At 45.0% G+C, this 19,230-nt stretch overlaps 1 protein-coding gene across 1 annotated transcript in view; it reads left to right on the top strand.

The window, feature by feature from the left end:
* The window catches only part of GRIA3 (glutamate ionotropic receptor AMPA type subunit 3), a 430,530-nt gene that overhangs the window by 245,512 nt on the left and 165,788 nt on the right, over positions 1-19,230 (top strand). The window contains exons 5-6 of the mRNA XM_033945127.1: positions 3,371-3,424; positions 14,117-14,278. Coding sequence (XP_033801018.1) covers positions 3,371-3,424; positions 14,117-14,278 — 216 coding nt within the window. The remainder of the gene's footprint in view (positions 1-3,370; positions 3,425-14,116; positions 14,279-19,230) is intronic.

The following is a 19,230-nucleotide window of genomic DNA, read 5'->3' as shown; positions in this document are numbered from 1 at the left end:
CTGGGGGGGTAGTTTAAGGCTGAGGCTAGCAGGAGGCAGGGGCAAAGCAGGGCACTGTGGGTGGGGTGGGGCGTGGGCGGGGCTGGGGCGGAGTCTTGTGTCCTCTTTTTTTTTTTTTTTTTAGTTCAAAAAAAATTTTTTATTGGTTTTTGAAAAACATAAAAAACATAAGTACAAAAAGAAGAGACTTAACAAATAAAGTGAACCTGGTTTTGCTTTTTCTCTTTGTTTTGGGATGACTGCAGCAGGCAGGAGCCTCTCCCAATTGCTTAAACCACGCCGAATACTGACGCCAAAGTCTTTTAAGTAGTACACACAGCAGACAGTGATATAGCCACTGTGGGCCTTGGGCCTCCCCACGGTGGACTCGGGCCCCCTCCAAACCTGCGGCAGCTATTAAATGGCTGTCAGGGATGCTGAACGCTGGCTTGCGCAAATCAAGCATGCGTGAGGCGTCCTGGAGTCAGCGGCTGGAGGCACACTGCCAACTTTCTTTCAACTGCAGTAGCATGAGGAGGAGGGAAGTGGCTTGGGCGGTAAATTTCATTGGCTGGCAGGGCTTCAGCATCCCCCACCAGCAAAGGTAATATTTTTAACACATGGAGGGAGGGGGAGGGGGGAAATAAATTGCCTCCCCCATTTACCCCTGACAGCGGAGACACTGAACCTGTGCATCATAAAATATGCTTAGCCAAACAAAACCAGTTATGGGCAATAGATGTGTTCTCTCTCACAACAAAATCCCTTATAGATTAATGCTGCAATTTATTTTCCAGTTGGAAAAGATATGCAGATTCTTAAGAATTAAATGAAAATGTAAACTTATGGCGTCTATTACACGAGGCAGAAGGGAGCCTAATGAAGTAACTTGATATATCGGCAAATCTGAAGCCGTCAGCAGAAGTGCCAGATGAGATTACCAAGCGGCTGCAAAGTGGCTATATTAAAGAGAAACCTCCAGAGCACAGCAGCTGCAATTCCAGTGCTTGCGTCTGATCAACGAAGTCCCCGCAGCGCAGAGCAGAAATGAAACAAAACAGAGCAGGTGTGTTTTCAAAAAAGGCATCCCAAAGATTGGCTAGGTTTAAAAATGGAGCTTATACTCCCTAGAAGGGGGAAAAAATGTTAAATTACAAAATTGTTCTGTCCCTAGAGTTGTCAACAACCTCATTTTAAAAGGAGCACGCCTGTTCAGTTCTGACTTTGCTCCCACTGCATGCATGGGCTTGAAGTTTTGATATTTTTTGTAGCAGGCTGCCAAAATGCATTGTTGTTGCCTTGTTGAGCCCGCCCTCCAGAAAACAAGTGCCAATCAAAGTGTAACAGTAGGAAATAGTAATATAGTCACCCCCTTTCCCCACAAAGATGAGTATGTGCACTGTGAATAGGGGGTTTACTTTGCCCGGCGCTTTCAGGGGTCAATTTTGAAACGGCCTTTCTTTGGGTATAAACACCCATTTACTCATATAGATTCACCGACTCATATGTATAGTATTTGTGGAATGATGGCGTTTTAAGTTTATTATCATATATTTTGCTCCCAGAGGTTGATCTGGATCTTAGAAATTTAATAAATCGGTTATTTAGCTAAGGAGAGACGACCGTGCCTGTCAGAGTACCACAAAGAGAATAGCACCGGGACAAATTTTTCCCCGTCCCCGCAGGAACTCATTTTTCCATCCCGTCCCCATAGGTTCTTTTCCTGCCCTTGCCCCATTCCTGCAAGCTCTGTCTTCATCTGCACAAGCCTCAAACACTTTAAAATCATAAGTGTTCAAGGTTTGTACAGTTAAGGAAGAGCTTATAGGAATGGAACAGAAAGGGTGGTAGATGCGTGGAACAGTCTCCCAGAAGAGGTGGTGGAGACAGACACTGTGTCTGATTTCAAGAAAGCCTGGGATAGGCACATGGGATCTCTTACAGAGAGGAAGAGGTAATGGGTACTGTGTCCTTTATCTGCCATCATGTTTCTATGTTTCTTTAATCAGAAAGTTCTATGACATCACAATGCAAGTGTTAAGAGTCTTAGCCAATAGGGAGAGAAAGAGATAATGGTTACTGCGGATGGGCAGACTGGATGGGCCATTTGGCCTTTATCTGCCTTCATGTTTCTATGTTTCTTTAATCAGAAAGTTCTATGATATCACAATGCAAGTGTTAAGAGTCTTAGCCAATAGAGAGAGGAAGAGATAATGGTTACTGCATAATGAGAGGTACAAGAGGAAAATGTGAGAAAAAAAAAAATAATGGTTACTGCGGATGGGCAGACTGGATGGGCCATTTGGCCTTTATCTGCCATCATGTTTCTATATTTCTATAATCAGAAAGTTCTATGACATCACAATGCAAGTGTTAAGAGTCTTAGCCAATAGGGAGAGGAAGAGATAATGGTTACTGCGGATGGGCAGACTGGATGGGCCATTTGGCCTTTATCTGCCTTCATGTTTCTATGTTTCTATAATCAGAAAGTTCTATGACATCACAATGCAAGTGTTAAGAGTCTTAGCCAATAGGGAGAGGAAGAGATAATGGTTACTGCGGATGGGCAGACTGGATGAGCCATTTGGCCTTTATCTGCCTTCATGTTTCTATGTTTCTATAATCAGAAAGTTCTATGACATCACAATGCAAGTGTTAAGAGTCTTAGCCAATAGGGAGAGGAAGAGATAATGGTTACTGCGGATGGGCAGACTGGATGGGCCATTTGGCCTTTATCTGCCTTCATGTTTCTATGTTTCTATAATCAGAAAGTTCTATGACATCACAATGCAAGTGTTAAGAGTCTTAGCCAATAGGGAGAGGAAGAGATAATGGTAACTGCGGATGGGCAGACTGGATGGGCCATTTGGCCTTTATCTGCCATCATGTTTCTATGTTTCTAAAAACTCACCGGGAAGGATGGGGAAATTGAGTTCCTGCAGGGACGGGGACAAATTTGTCCCTGTGTCATTCTCTAGCTACCACAGACTCAGGCAATAGCCTGAGATGGCCCTAAAGTTCATGAAAGTTAAACCTGCTGGTGCTTAAAATGACTTATTTTATCCTTCCATTTTCTTCTTTGTGCTCCTCTGTTCTGGTTGCATCTTCTCATATCACATGATCCTTCACAAATGTTTCAGGTACCTATAAAGGGATTGTGCTAATTCGCCATTCTGGAGCAAAGAGAGCAAAAACAAAGCTAAATTAACTGTGGAAAGGAGGAATGAGCCAGAGCGAAAACGCATTAAAGGCTTAATCGGCTGTGCGATGCCCAGGAAGATTCATAAATAACCATAGCTTTGACCTTAGCAAGGACTGTACATTTCTCAGAGATGAAATAGTCTCGATTTATGAAATGTTTACTGACACCTGTCACTTTTCCTTCCCGCAGGTTGTGATCCTTGGTAAACACACAAGAGGCTATCACTACATACTGGCTAACCTGGTAAGGCTTTGCTCTTGTGAATGGGAACCGGGGATATATACAGGCAGTCCCTGAGTTACAGACACCCAACTTTAATTACGACTCGTACTTAAAGCGGTTGCAGCTTCATTTGATTTCACGGAGCAGTCTTTCCAGTGGCACAGACTCCTATACTTCTCCTGCAGCAGATTCAGGAACGACGCATGGCCACATTAAGAACAGAGTATGGTTGATCGAACTGTACCTTAGAGGGAACCCTGGTAGGGATAGTTAGTCCTTTTGTCAGCTGGGAGAAGACGTAAACAGCAACAACCTTAAAATCTACAAGTTTTGAGTTACATACAAATCCGACTCAAGAGCAGCTTTAAAAACGTAACTTGTTCTTAACCCAGGTACTGCCTGTATAGGAATAATCAAGCCATTGTGATATCACTGATGAGGCTGGCTCTTAGGCATTGGTTGAATGAGGCATTATGACATCACGATATGAGCTCTGGAATGTTGCTACTCTTTGGCCTTCTGCCAGGCACTTGTTACCTGGGTTAGCTACTTTTGGAAACAGGATACCGGGCTTGAGGGGCCTTCAGTCTCTTCTAGTATAGCAACTTTTATGTTCTTATGTGAGTCAAGTACAGGCAATCCCCATGTTACAGACGCCTGACTTAAGTATGACTCATACTTAAGAACGGAGTCGCAGCTTCATTTGATTTCTTTTTTTTAATATATATATAATTTTTGGGGAAAGTTGCAATTTCCAGTGGCATAGACTCCTACACTTTTCCTGCAGCAGATTCAGGAACGACGCATGGCCACATTAAGAACAGGGTGTGGTTGTGCATGCTGTACCTTAGAGAGAACACTGGTAGGGATACATGGCCCTTTTGCAAACTGGGGGCAGAGGTAAACAGCAAGAATCCTAAAATCTACAAGTTCTGAGTTACACACAAATCCGACTCAAGAACAGCTTTAAAAACGTAACTTGTTCTTAACCCGAGGACTGCCTGGACTTCTCTCAGACTGTGGCAATTTTAATTATCCAAGGCAGAAATATGCAGAACGGAGCAGAGAGCCCAGTTCTGTTTCAAAATCAAAATCTGTAAACACTAGAAAAGAAAAATTCTACTTGTCATTTCTACTGTATTTCCCTTTTTTTAATTTAATCTAAGCAGCTCACATGGTTCCTCATCTGAGACAGCAAATACGTGGCACTGTGGGTCCCTCTTAGCTATTTCAGTCCTCGAAAGACACACTTAGTTAATGTCACATTGCTACCGCACATTTGGGAGATATGAAATGACTGTAAATATCATTTTCCATGTGCATAAGATATGATTTTCTGGGCAGTGCACTGGGGTGAATTTGTAACATGGTTGTTCCTCTTTTACCCTGAAATGGCGTCCCAAAATTCAGCGGCAGAATGTAAACGCAGGAAGTGTTAACTTTGTTGCTTATATGATCTTGCTCTGCACAGCTTTGGACAAATGAAGGGTGCCACATTTCATTTTGTTAGACATTTGGGTTCATAGACAACAACGCGGAAGACAAAGGCGCGCACCGACAACTGAGCGCAAGACGGAGGCGCACGCCGAAGAAAATTACTGTTTTTAGGGGCTCCGACGGGGGGTTTTGTTGGGGAGCACCCCCAGTTTACTTAATACAAATCGTGCCGGCGTTGGGGGGGGGTTTGGGGGGTTGTAACCCCCCACATTTTACTGTAAACTTAACTTTTTCCCTAAAAACAGGGAAAAAGTGAAGTTTTCAGTAAAATGTGGGGGGTTACAACCCCCAAACCCCCCACAATGCCCCCACAATGCAGCACGATCTGTATTAAGTAAAGTGGGAGGGTTCCCCTCACGCCCCCTATCGGAGCCCTAAAAACAGTAATTTTCTTCAGTGCGCGCCTCCGCGCTGCGCTCAATTGTCTGGGCGCGCCTTTGTCCCGGCGCGCTTTTGACCTGACACCGACATTTGTGATTTCTTAAATTTTCAGTTTCCATTCTAAAATGACTCTGGAAATCCCAAAAAAGGCAATTGTGCAGCCTGTATGTGCCTCACACACATTTCAGTAAAGTAGGGTTACCAGATTTTCCGTTCGGAAAATCAGGACCCCTTAGACCTGCCCCCCCCAGGCCCGCCCAGTTCCACCCATCTCCACCCCATCACGCCCCAGTCCTGCCCTAGCCCCACCCCCTGCTGCCTGCTCTGATCGGGCAAGAGGGTGCATGCGATGTGATGATGTGACATCATCGAGTTGCCCACCTGCCCTACGGTGATTTTGAGGGAGGCTTTTCAAAACCTGGACAGTGTCGGGTTTTGAAAAGCCCATCTGGACCCCCGGACGTGTTCTCAAAAGAAGGACATGTCCGGTGAAATCCGGACATCTGGTAACCCTATTCCAAATTATCAAAATTATCTCAGTGGATAACACTCTCATCCTCCATGTCTTATCATCCCACAACCTTGGGATCATCTTCGACACCTCTCTCTCTCAACAGACTGCCAAAACATGTTTCTTTCTCTATATTATCACTAAAATCCAACCTTTTCCTCTCTAAGCACGCTACAAAAATCCTTATCCACACCCTGATCACCTCTCACATAGACTACTGTAATTTGCTTCTCACAGATCTTCCACTTAACCATCTCTCTCCCCTTCAATCCATTCATTAATCTTCAATGAACCCCAATATATAACCAGAATGCTAATTCCTTTAATCCCTCTCGAACTCTTCGGTCGACCTCCCAGAACCTCTTAGCTATCCCATCTCTGAAAATAGTAGGCACAAGAACACATGATATGTTTTCCGTAATGGGTCCCCAATTGTGGAACTCGTTACCTCAATATATTAAAGACAAAAAGGACCCTATTTCTTAAAAAAAAAAATCCTTAAAAACTTATCTTTTTAAAGATGCTTTTAATATTTAAATTTTAGATATGATATAATGTTTCAGGCTATTAAATTCCTCCCCTCCCTTTTGTTTTGTCCTTCTTTGTTTATTCCCTCTAAGAAAGAATTGTAACTTTTCCCTCCTTTCCTCCCTGCTCCATGTTTGTTTTATTTGTAAGATTCATGTTATTTCGTAAGTTGTTTGTAACCTATTTTCTATTTATATGCTTGTACATCGCTTAGCAAATTGAATAAGCGATTAATCAAATCCCAATAAACTTGAAACTTGAAACTTCAGAATACTGCTGCATGGCATATATTCCGCCAGAGTCGATACACTCAAATCACCCCTCTTCTCAAGTCACTTCATTGGCTGTCTATTCATTTCCACATAGAGTTCGAAACCATCTAATTGACTTACATTGCATTCATAAGAACATAAGAAGTTGCCCCCGCTGGGGCAGACCAGAGGTCCATCTCGCCCAGCGGTCTGCTCCCGCGGTGGCCCTTCAGGCCCATTGCCTGATCAGTGGTCCCTGGTTATTCCTATACTTGCCTCTCACTCCTGTCCCTGTACCTAACTCTACTCTTATCTGTACCCCTCAATCCCTTTGTCCTCTAGGAACCTATCTAAACCTTCTTTGAAGCCCTGCAACGTGCTCCTGCCTATCACAGCCTCCGGAAGCGCGTTCCATGTATCCACCACTCTCTCCTAGCGTTTGTTCTAAACCTGTCCCCTTTCAACTTCTCCGAGTGCCCCCTTGTACTTGTGGTTCCCCATAATTTGAAAAATCTGTCCCTGTCTACGTTTTCTATGCCCTTCATGATCTTGAAGGTTTCTATCATGTCTCCTCTAAGTCTCCGCTTCTCCAGGGAGAACAGCCCCAGCTCTTTCAGCCTGTCAGTATATGAGAGGTTTTCCATACCTTTTATTAGCTTTGTTGCTCTTCTCTGGACTCCCTCTGCAATATCTCTCCTCTCTTATCTCTGCCTTTACTCCTTCTGGGAACTTAGCTCATCGGGTAAGTTTCTCCTATCTGTACCCCCAGTGGCGTACCTAGAGGGGGGCGGGGGGGGGCGGGCCGCCCCGGGTACCAGCCCTGAGGGGGTGTTCCCGACCTTGCCGCTCAGTCCCCCCCCACGCCCGAAGGACCGCTCGCCCCACTGACCTTCCAGCACACCTATGAAGCAGCCCGCAGCAGGATCGCGAAGTCAGCAATCCCTCAGCTGCTTGGGCGCTGCTTCCTGCGCCGCGGTCCCGTCCCTCCTCTGACGTCAGAGGAGGGGGCGGGACCGCGGCGCAGGAAGCAGCTCCTAAGCAGCGCAAAGATAGCTGACGTCGCGATCCTGCTGCGGCTGCTTCATAGGTAGTGCGGGGAGGCCAGGGGGGCGAATGGTCCTTCGGGGTGGGTCGGGGCATCAGGCCTTCAGGGTGGGGCGGGCGGGCGGGCAGGCAGACTTTCAAGGGGGAGGGGGGGGACAGGCAGGCAGGCAGGCCTTCAAGGGGGGGTGCAGGTCTTCGGGGGGGGGGGTGCAGACCTTCAAGGGGGTGCAGGCCTTCAAGGGGGGGGACAGGCAGGCAGGCCTTCAAGGGGGGGACAGGCCTACAAGGGGGTGCAGGCCTACAAGGGGGGGGACAGGCCTTCAAGGGGGGACAGGCCTTCAAGGGGGGTGCATGCCTTCAGGGGGGGTGCCGACTTTCAAGGGGGTGCAGGCCTTCAAGGGGGGGACAGGCAGGCAGGCCTTCAAGTGGGGAGACAGGCCTTCGGGGGGGGTGCAGACCTTCAAGGGGGTGCAGGCCTTCAAGGGAGGGGACAGGCCTTCAAGGGGGGGACAGGCAGGCAGGCCTTCAAGGGGGGGGACAGGCCTTCGGGGGTGCAGGCCTTCGGGGTGGGTGCAGGCATTCGGGGTGGGTGCAGGCCTTCGGGATGGGTGCAGGCCTTCAGGGGGGGACAGACCTTCGGGTGGGGGGTACAATCCTTCGGGGAGGGTGCAGGCCTTCAGGGGTGGGGTTTAGGCCTTCAGAGGGGGACAGACCTTCGGGTGGGAGGTAAAGTCCTTCGGGGGGGTGCAGGTCTTCAGGGGTGGGGTGTAGCCCTTCGGAGGGGGGACAGACCTTCGGGGGAGGGGGGTCCTGGTGTAAAAGTACACAGAGGGAGAGAGGGAAGGGGGGGTTCAAAGATACGTGCATATGCCAGACTTTGGGGGTTAGAAATAATGGGTCTAAAAACAGAGGAGTGGGAGAGAGATGGTGCATAATGGGATTTAGGGAGGGAAGGAACAGAAAGGGAGAGAACTTGGAAACAGGGGATGGTGTGGAGGGGGGATAGAGATACTGGATAGGAGGATAGTTGGGAACAGAAAGGGAGAGATGGTGGATCCTGGGGTGGTGGGGAGTTGAGAAAAGGTGAATCTGTGGATGGAGACAAAAAAAAGGAAAGATGCCAGATCTCCGGGAGAGGGAAGGGAAACGGAAGGGGAGAACAGAGATGGCAGACGGATGGTTAGCACGGAGAAAGGAGACCCTGGCAAGCAAGACAACAAGAGCCTGGGACCAACAAGATTTGAATATTGATCAGAGAACAAAAGGTAGAAAAAATAATTTTATTTTCTGTTTTGTGATTACAATATGTTAGATTTGAAAAGTGTACATGAGACAGCTTGAAATGGGAACTTTTCTATTTTTGTGAATGGCAAGGCTGAGTTCAGTTAAAATATATGCTTATAAGAAAATATAATAATGTGTTTTATAAAGTTTATAAGCATTGCTGGCATACTCGGTGAGGTGTTCCTAGTGTTGGTGGTGGTGGTAGCATGTCAGTGTGTTGAGAGGAAGAGGTAGTCTGGGAAATTCTGCTGAGCAAACTCTGGGCCCATTTCCACCCCCAGTTAGTCCACTCCACTCAACTGGTTCACACACTGAGTGGGTTTTTGGGTGTTATTTCTGGGTAGTTGTTTTAGAATCTCTTCCAGTGGTTTGTCAGTATCTCCTTCTGGTCCAAGGAAGGAAACTTTGTCAACCTTAGCATTGACCTTCAGAATATGTTTGTAACAGCGCTGCTTGTGTGGCATTAGGCTATGTAGTGATCGAAAGAAAAAAACAGACCTTTGCACATTTTTGCACTATATGGTGGGTGTATGAGGAGATTCATTTCCTGCACAGTTAAGTCCATGTGAAGTTACCTTGTGCTGTATTTGACATCTAGCAAGGTCTCTGTTTGGAAGGAAAGATCTAAGCTTAAAAATGAAGTGGCCAGAAGTTATGGTAAAAGCAGATAGTGTAGCTGGTTTTAAGAAAGATTGGACAAATTCCTGGAGGAAAAGTCCATAATCTGTTATTAAGACATGGGGAAAGTGTCTGCTTGCCCTGGATCGGTAGCATGGAATGTTGCTACTCTTTGGGTTTTGACCAGGTATTAGTGTCCTGGATTGGCTACCATGAGAATGGGCTACTGGGCATGATGGACCATTGGTCTGACCCAGTTAGGCTAATCTTATGTTATGTTCTCATCTGTAGGGGCCTTTGTTTTCACTTCTAATTTTAATGTATTTTTTTTCTGGGAACTTATCAGTGTTTTTTATAATGGGAACAAAAATGGAAGAGAATTAATGTGTGTGGGATGAGGGGGTAACTAATTTCTTCAGCTAAATAATTCAATCCACTTCAAACAGACATAGGAGAACTCACGCACCATTCACACACCCTCCAACCAAAAACGTCAAAAGAAAAAAACTGTTCGACAACCTCCTAGCCATTTGAGCTGCAACACTTGACCCCCAACTCTACAACCTATTGACCTCGACCACAAACTACAAAACCTTAAAAAAAGAAATAAAAACCCTTCTATTCAAAAAACACATAAAACCAAACTAACATAATCAGAACTGTCCCAAGCATCACCTGCAACTACTCCATATGTACTTCTGATGTCATGACAATTCAGACATAATTTATGTTATGTTATGTTTGGAATAATGGTTACATAAATGAGGTTCAATAAAAGAAAATTTTCACTGCCTGTTTCTATTCTGACCATTTATTCCATTTCATGGTTATTGCAAAAAAAAAAAAAAAAAAATTTTACATGGGGGGGGGGGGGGTGTCAAAAAATGATGGGCCCCGGGTGCCACATACCCTAGGTACGCCACTGCCCTTCTCTACTGCCAAATCCAGGCTATGTCTCTTCTCTCTTGTTGCACCTTGTGCCTCGAACAGACTGCCTGACTCCGTACATCAAGCTCCATGTCTAGTAGTATTCAAATCCAGGTTAAAAGCCCACTTTTTCGAGATCGCTTGTAAAACGCCCATGCCTGTTTTATCCTTCCCTCTCTGAGAAACCCCCTAACCCCCTACTCGTCCTGTTTGTCTGCTTAATTAGATTGTAAGCTCTACTGAGCAGGGATTGTTTCTTGAATGTTTAATGTACAGCGCTGGGTACATTTAGTAGCACTACGGAAATGATAAGCAGTGGTAATCTATGAAAAGCAAACAGCTTATATTAGCAAGCAAGTAGATGTCTTAGCTTTGTGTCAATCGTGAAACCACACTCATTCGCTCGACTCCCCATTCCAACAGGCAGATTGTGGCACCGGGGTGTCCGTCCTAGAGACATTTGGCCTCCGTAACCTGCATTCTTTCATGTCCAGTTGCCTAATTAAATATCTGAAGTTTGAAGCCCTCACCCTCTCCCGGTGGCAGCGGAGCAATCAGTCAACGTAAAGGCTTGCTGTGCATGACATTATCTAACATCAAACCAATCTGTCAACCTGCCAGTCACTTTCACGAGAATATGCTGTTTGAGTGGCATTATTATGTCAAACAAACAGCATGCTACGTGGAAGGATGCTAACATTCATTCCTTTACAAACTTAAAGCATCTGCCCTCTTTTTTTCTATTGGAAAATTAAAAAGGCATTTCTAGTTAATTTCATTTAAAAAGGCATTTCTAGTTAATAGGATGCAACATGAGTGATTGGTACTACAAATAATTGCCTGTTAAATGGTTTCTATTGTTTTTATTATTATGTATGTTTTTGTCTAGGTGTAAACGGTATATAAATTAAAAAAATACCCAGCGGAGGAGATGTGAATTTTTGCTAAGGAAACCTGGTGTTATGGCTCTAGGGGCTACATTTTATTTGCGACATCCATGTAAATGTGTAATTAACTATCGTTCACATAAATTTGTCTTCTTTGAGCCATCTCAACTGACAACCTTTCTATCAACTTCATGTTTGGAGAAAGATGGAACATGAGTGCTTAGATTAAGGAAAGGTGTATTTCCAGTCTACTAGTAATAATGTACTTAATTTAAATTTTCTTTGTATTACTTGCCCATCATCCACCTTGGATCTTAATTGTGGACTTGAGTAGAGATTTAGCTTATATTAGATGTTTGATTGAAGTATATATTTAATTATTAATTCTTTTGCTGAATTTCCTTTCTGTACAAGTTATGCTTGATTATATTGAAAAAATTCAATAAATATATATTAAAAAATAAATAAAAAAATAATAAATAAGTGCTAAGCCCTGGATTCTAAATGTGGTGTGCTAATTTTCACGCACAAAATTGGATGCTATTCTGAGATGCATGCACAATTAAATTAGCTAATGAGCTGATTAGCATCTATAATTGGGTGGATTCTACGGGTCAAGTTCTTGGTTGATTCTTCTTAATATTGCCACCAGATAAGAGATATTGCACCCCGACATTTGCATACACGACAAATGCGCGCACTGAATGAGAGGTCCGCCCCGACAAGATACTTTTGAGGATACTTTTTTGTCTTTTTGAGGGTTACAAAGTAACCCTCTTTTTTGAAGGGGGGAGAACACCCCCCCCCCTACACTTAAAAAATTAACTTCCTATCTAGTGTTAGGGTTGGATATCTGGAAGGCCCAGATTTGCTGAGACTCCTCAGACCCCATCCCTTGGGAGGGGCTTGAGGAATCTCATCAAATCAGGGCCTTCTAGATATCTTTCACGGGCCGCAATTGTCAGGGCGCATTTGTCAGAGCGGAATTGTCCTGCACTGGTTTGTCGGTGTACCATGCAGGCATCTCTGGTAAAGGAGAAGCAAAAAACATGGCATTTGAAATCATTGTTTTATTAAGGCATACAGTTTGCAACATGAGCAACAAAGTACAAGTATAAACTGTTTAACTGTTAACATCTTCCCTATTTTCCTGAGCTCAGTCCATGTGACTTCGATCTGATTCCTTGGGTCTGATTCCTTGCGAAACGTTTTGATAACAAACAGCAAAATAATCCAAAAGGAAGGGAAACCCCCCACAAAAAAATAGGTAAACCAAAGGATTGGGGAAGGGACTGACCGCATCAACCTTAAGGAACAAATACAATTTTATTATAAGCAAAAATAACATAAAATCATATCATATATGTAAAACCAAGCCTTATAAAAAGTCCAAGCCTTGTGAATTTTATGGACCCAGCACGGTCCGTGTTTCAGCGTCTGTAGAGAAGCCTTCCTCAGGGGTCAGCCCAGTAGATGGCGCTCAGCGAAAGACTCTTCAAATGACAAGGCTCAAAGGCTGGTAAAGCTGGATTGAAGAGGGCATACGAACCACCAAAGACACAGTGGAAACTTGCATACGGCATCAAAGTGAAACAAACAGGACATTTTACCTGCATTTTGGCAAGAGGTGGGCCACATTAGTGAATCAAATGCAGCGGGTGCTATTCACTACCTTCTCCATCAATGGCAACAAACTGTGGACAACCTAGGAGATTACTTTGAAGGATGTTAAGTTAAACAGTTTGTAAGAGCATAAGAATTACCGCTGCTGGGTCAGAGCAGTGGTCCGTCGTACCGAGCAGTCCGCTCACGCAGCTGCCCCTAGGTCAAAGGCCAGTGCAGCCTCACCTGCGTACGTTCTGGTTCAGCAGGAACTTGTCCAACTTTGTCTTGAATCCCTGAAGGGTGTTTTCCCCTATAACAGCCTCCGGAAGAGCGTTCTAGTTTTCTACCACTCTCTGGGTGAAGAAGAACTTCCTTACATTTGTACGGAATCTATCCCCTTTTAATTTCAGAGAGTTCCCTCTCATTCTCTCTACCTTGGAGAGGGTGAACAACCTGTCACTATATACTAAGTCTATTCCCTTCATTGTCTTGAATGTTTCGATCATGTCCCCTCTCAGCCTCCTCTTTTCAAGGGAGAAGAGGCCCAGTGTCTCTAATCTCTCACTGTATGGCAACTCCCCCAGCTCCTTAACCATTTTAGTCGCTCTTCTCTGGACCCGACTACTTGTACTTTGTTGTTCATGTATGCCATAAGAAAACAATAATATATATTTTGCTTCTCCCCTAACAGAGACACCCTCCCTCATTTCTTATCTGGTGGCAACATTACGAAGTGCATGTCATACACTTTCAAACGTATATATTAGATTTCCAGTGTTGGTGCAATATCAAGAGAAAAGAGAGAGTTGCCATGACTTATGATTCAAAGTATACTTTAGCAAAATCACTTTACATTAAGTATAGGAAGCCCAGACTTAGGGGCCTGCAATATTTTCAAAATAAACTTATGTGTTCCCTTAAGCTTCCGTGGCTTGCGTTATGATTATTGCAGTTGTCCAGGTCTTGCCTCATCTGAGTAAGTGGAACCCGTGTTTTGGGCCATCGTGCTGTGTGCCTTTCTTCGGCCGAAACAATCATAAACGTCTGTGTTTTCAAAAGTGCAGGAGAAATCTTTGCACAAACATTTGTCCCTAATGTTGGTCCTTAATGAATTTTTGTTTGTTTGTTTTGCATTTTCCCGCAGTGTTGAGACAAATTTTCTTCTCTTGTGTCTTTCTAGGGTTTTACAGGTATTGTGCTGGACAGAGTTATGCATGGAGGAGCCAACGTGACTGGATTCCAGATTGTTAATAATGAAAACACATTTGTACAACAGTTCTTACAGAGATGGGTTAGGCTGGATGAAAGAGAATTCCCTGAAGCCAGGAACTCTCCACTAAAGGTAGGTTTGCCATACTTTTCCTATATCTTGTTAGGGTTGCCAGATTTTCCAATTGGAAAATCCGGACCCTCCCCTAGACCCGTCCAGTTCCACCCATCCTCACCCTGTAATGCCCTAATCCCGCCCCTAACCCCACCCCCGCTGCCTGCTCTTGTTGGGCAGGGAAGGAAATCTGCAGATGCCACTCGATGATGTCATGCGCATGCATGCATGTGTGTGATGTCATCATGTTGCATCCGTGCATGCACGGATTTCCTCCTTACCCTTCGCAATTTGAGGAGGCTTTTCAAAACCTGGACAAAGTGCCGGGTTTTGAAAAGCCGTCCGGGGAAATCCGGACATCTGGTAACCTTATATCTTGTTTGTTCTCACTTTATAAATAACCTCTTTTGCAGTACTCTCAGCATATCAGACATTTGTGACTTATAACTAACCTCCAATGTTAGTAGTTGTATGTGTTTGTCATATATTACCATATATATTCGACTATAGGTATAGGTCGATCCCACCTAACAAAGGTTTAAAACCCCTCAACCCTGCCCAGGCCAGCAACTCTCTCTCCATCCCTTCCATCTCCACTAGAAAGCTGTTCCCTCTCCCCCATGCTGGCGCCACAACCCCCACATTCCAGGAATCCTCACCGCGCTCCCTCTGTAAAGGTACCTACTAAAAATACATAGCTTCAGTGGTGCAGCAGCAATCCTTAGAAACTCCTTGTGGCCTGACCCAAAGCACTCTCTATGATTATCTCCTGCCAAACAGGAAGTTGACTTGTTTCCTCTTTGGCAAAAGAGAATCATAGAGAGTGCTCTGGAGCAGGCCGCAAGCAGCCTCCAATGATCACTGCTGTGGCACTGAAGCTATTTTTAGCATACATTCTACACAGGAAGCAAAGTGGGGAATTCCCAGACTAGTAGGGGGGAGGGAGCAGTTTTCCAATGGAGGTGAAAGGGAGGGAGAGAGGTGCTAAGCCAGGTAGGGTCACATAGACCAGTATTTTCCAACTTCTTCGAACCAAGTACTCCCTAGATAAAAAAAAAAAAACTTTCAAACAACTGCTCCTGAGCTCTGGGCAGCAGAGATTTTGAAATGGGCAAAATTAAACACGAGCAGAAGAGATAAGCTCCTACAGCCTGGCTTGTAGGAAGAAAGACTAAGGTGCTAGGATACTGGCACAGTGATGAGATATGAAGGGGAGGGGTTTAAGTTTCTGAAATTCTGAGGCTTCCTACAAAGTTCTGGCAGGTAGAGTGAAATAACCCACTGGTCCCAGAATAAAGTGTGGATTTACAAGAAAGAAGATTAACAAAGGTAAGAACCTAATCTGTCATCACTACCCAAATCCTGATGGTTTCTTAATTCCTTAATCCACTATTTGCAATAGCATTAAGGTTGTCAGAGTATGACAACTAATCCAACATTTCACTCTGTATTCCCCTTCCTGAAAGCATCCTGCTGATTTTCACTAGCAAACAATCTGCCTTTTCAGCAGCTACTACCAGCAGTCTGCTAAAAGGGTGCAGGTGTTCAATTACCTTCCCCTGTGATCTGAGCCCCTGCTGCTTTCTTACATTTCCTAGGCTGCCTCTCTCTAATGAGTTCACCTTCTGTCAGTTCAGGACATGCCTGTGAGCTCACTTTTTCAGAGCTTTTCAGTATCCTCTGTAGCTCCGTCTAGTGGTAAACGGATTTAGGAATCTGTGAAATGCTGTGCTGCATGCACATCATAATATGTCTGTGCACTCTTAATTCTATTAGTACCCAAATTGCAGGCAGGAAAAAATAGTCTTCTGCTTTCTCCCTCACTTAGGCAACAGGCAAGGAACAACAAATAGGACATAGACCAGAGCAAAGAAGAGCCACTCTGCTCCTTAATCCAGCCTCTCCCCTCTAGTCAATCAAGAGTGAAAGGAGAGGGTGAACACATAGCTGCATAGGTGCCGGCTCTGTGGGTGCCGGAGCATCCCCAATATTTTTCCCTGTAAGTCTTTAGATCTCAGGCAGCAAACTCCATGCTGCAGAGCTACAGGTAAACACAGGGTGGAAGTGCTTCTGTATCATAGTTACTGCTCCCGCCTCCCCTGCAGCCTGTCCAATAGAATACAGGGAAGGAGAGAATTGTTGTAGCCTAACAGCTGTCAATGAGGGAGGCAAGTGCAGCAGACTGACATTGACAAAAGGAACAGACAGTTTCAGATAACTTTATTGGCATAACAATTTGTCCTATGTTGCCAAAGTACAGTACTCCCCTGCGAATTCGCGATTCAGAGTTAACAGCCTCAGTCATTCATGAGTTATTGTTTTTTCTTTTATTCTCCTGCTGCTTTCGATACACACACACCATCACCTCATCCTGTCAATTATTATTAGTGAGAGAGAGAGGAGATCGGTGGCAGTTCCAGCGATAGAGCCTTCCAGCTGACGGCGACCAATGGCAGCAGCTGCTCGTCTGAGAACGACATGCTATCACCGTGGCAACGAGAAACCAAAAATGGAGCAGGGAGGTGGGCCCTAAAAGAAATTAAGCATTTTTGTACCACATCCATTTTTCGCGGGTTTTCATAATTCGCGGTCAGTCCTGGAACATAACTCCCATGAAATTTCAGGGGAGTGCTGTAATAGCTATAGCAGTTTGGGTAAAAAAAACACAGAGAGACTCTGGGAAAGGAATAAATGGAGCAAGGAAGGCTTGAAGGGGTCACTGGTTAGGAGAGATGGTGCTGCTCTGAACTACTGGAAGAGGTAGAAAGGAATTGTAAAGGGAAGAGAGGCTGTTCCAGGTTTTGGAAAGCTCTGGCCATGTGTGAAGGGCCTCTGAGCCTCTGACATCACATGCATCAGCACATGCTCAGAAGCCCCCGGACACGGCCCAGAGGTCAGGAATGATGAGATGAGTCTTGGGGAGAAGGGGGCTTGGAGTGGAATGGGGCAGGGCCAAAGGCAGAATGGGGGCGTAGCTGGGGGGTGGGTAGTGGCTAGCGCGCTCGGGAATTTAACACGTGCCCCTAAGTGGGCTCATTATGCCATATAGTCCCGAAGGTTTAGCACGGTGGCAACTGGAATAGGTTAAAGGAGAGATGGGTGAATTTGGAAGAGGGTAACATATTCTTGGTTTGGTTTTCCTCTTGGCTCAGCTGCTAAGCCCTGGTTTTCCATTCTCAGTGTCGGCCCAGCTCTGCTACAGGCTAGCTTTTGGGGGGGTCTATGACCTTTTGTGGCTCTGCAGGGCACCATGAATGAGGTGGTACTGCTACAGTGCTTTGCCACAAGCAAAAAACAAAAGGAATTGACCCCGAAATATCCACAAAGAAGAAAATCCAGAGAAAACCAAAAAACAAACAAACCAAAAAAACCTCTGTGGAGTGACGATGTTCCTAAATGGACTTTATTTGAAAGTGTCAAAGTTCCAAAGGTCCACTGAAATCATCCACATAAAATAATTCCATCCACATAAAAATAAATCATCCACATAAGAGCCTTAAAGGACCTAGTCCGCTAGGGATACAGGACCCAACACGGTCCGCGTTTCGACAAAAAGTCTTCTTCAGGGGTCCCTGGGGTCCTATAAAGGTGAGTACGTGGGAAACAATTGTGTGGTGAGCCGGAAGTGAGACACTGCTTGCGTTTGCAATGGAAAGGCAGTGCTTTGCCACACCATATCCTTCCACACAATGTGGGGCCAGGAAAAGAGGGGAGTGGGGATATAATGGTGCTGGTCAGAGAATGAAGGGGGTGTTTGGTAAAAGGAGAGAGTAAGGGGGATATTGTGCTGGAATAGTCACTAATAAAGGAGAGGGCATTGTGCCAAAGTTGTTACCACCAAATGAGATGCCGATTTCCATTTTTTTTTTTTTTTGCAGGAGGCACTCGAGTTGGTGCTAACTCAACTCCCCGAGTCAAACACTTTCTCTGTAACTGCTAAGAGCTTTAGTAGGTGGGCTGGCACACAGTGGGTTGGTATGAATGCACACCTTTGGGCCGTGGCATAGTAAAGGAGGACATGTCCATGGAAATCCGGACTTCTGGTAACCCTAGACTGTGGTGCTACCCCCCTAGCATTTCTTGTACTCACAAGTCCTCCCTGTGCGGCACCCCCTGCTGTGCTTTTCATTGAAGGACAGCCTGGTCAGTTGTGTTCACAACCCACCATGCTTTAATTTACTTTATATGGACTTGGTCATTTGTGGCGAGTCAAGCACCCCCAATCATGTTGAAAAGTTGGCGCCTATGTGTAGCTGTACAATATGCAACCAATCTGCTCCTTAATCCAGATCTTCTGTTGATTTTCTTCCCTCTCTTCCTGTGAATAGAGGGAGAGAGGGGAAGCTGGAATTGACTAATGTGCAAAGAACTCTGTTTCTTGCTGAGTATTTCAGGTTTTGCAATTGAATCTAGTATGAAATCCTGCATTCTTTCCCCTTCATGCACCTTCCTATACTGTTCCTTTCAGGATTCTCAGGCTTTTCTAACTGGGCCTAAATCTCCTGCACTGGTTAGGAAGTTTGGTACTAGAATCTGCTTTGCCGCTCTTCTGACTTTAATTCCCTCCCACCCTGCCCCTCACCCACTTATCCCATAGCCTACATTTCCTTTGTAACACTCCCAGTACACCAGTTAACACTTGAAAGAACAGATTTAATTGGGTAATCTAGCAGCTTGGTATTCATTATCATAGTTCACCTGTGGTATCTCATTACATTCTGTCAGCATGACATTAACTCAGTGAAATAGCTGTGGTGCCTTCCACGTAAGGCAAACCATATGGAGACTTAGAGTTTGTCCCATCTGTCTACAAATAATTGCAGGGGGCCAGGCGAAAGAAAGAAGCCATACGGACTGTCTTAGAAAGAGAAGATGGAAACTCCATCCACACGGGTGTCATCTGCAGACCTCCAACACAAATGGATAAGTTGGACAAAGATTTGGCCATAGATATCCAAAAGGAATGAAAG

Source organism: Geotrypetes seraphini, chromosome 5 (genome assembly GCF_902459505.1).
Source record: "Geotrypetes seraphini chromosome 5, aGeoSer1.1, whole genome shotgun sequence".
NCBI classification, from domain to species: domain Eukaryota; kingdom Metazoa; phylum Chordata; class Amphibia; order Gymnophiona; family Dermophiidae; genus Geotrypetes; species Geotrypetes seraphini.
Note: the sequence above shows the minus strand (reverse complement) of the source record. Positions and strands in the feature narration are given on the sequence as shown.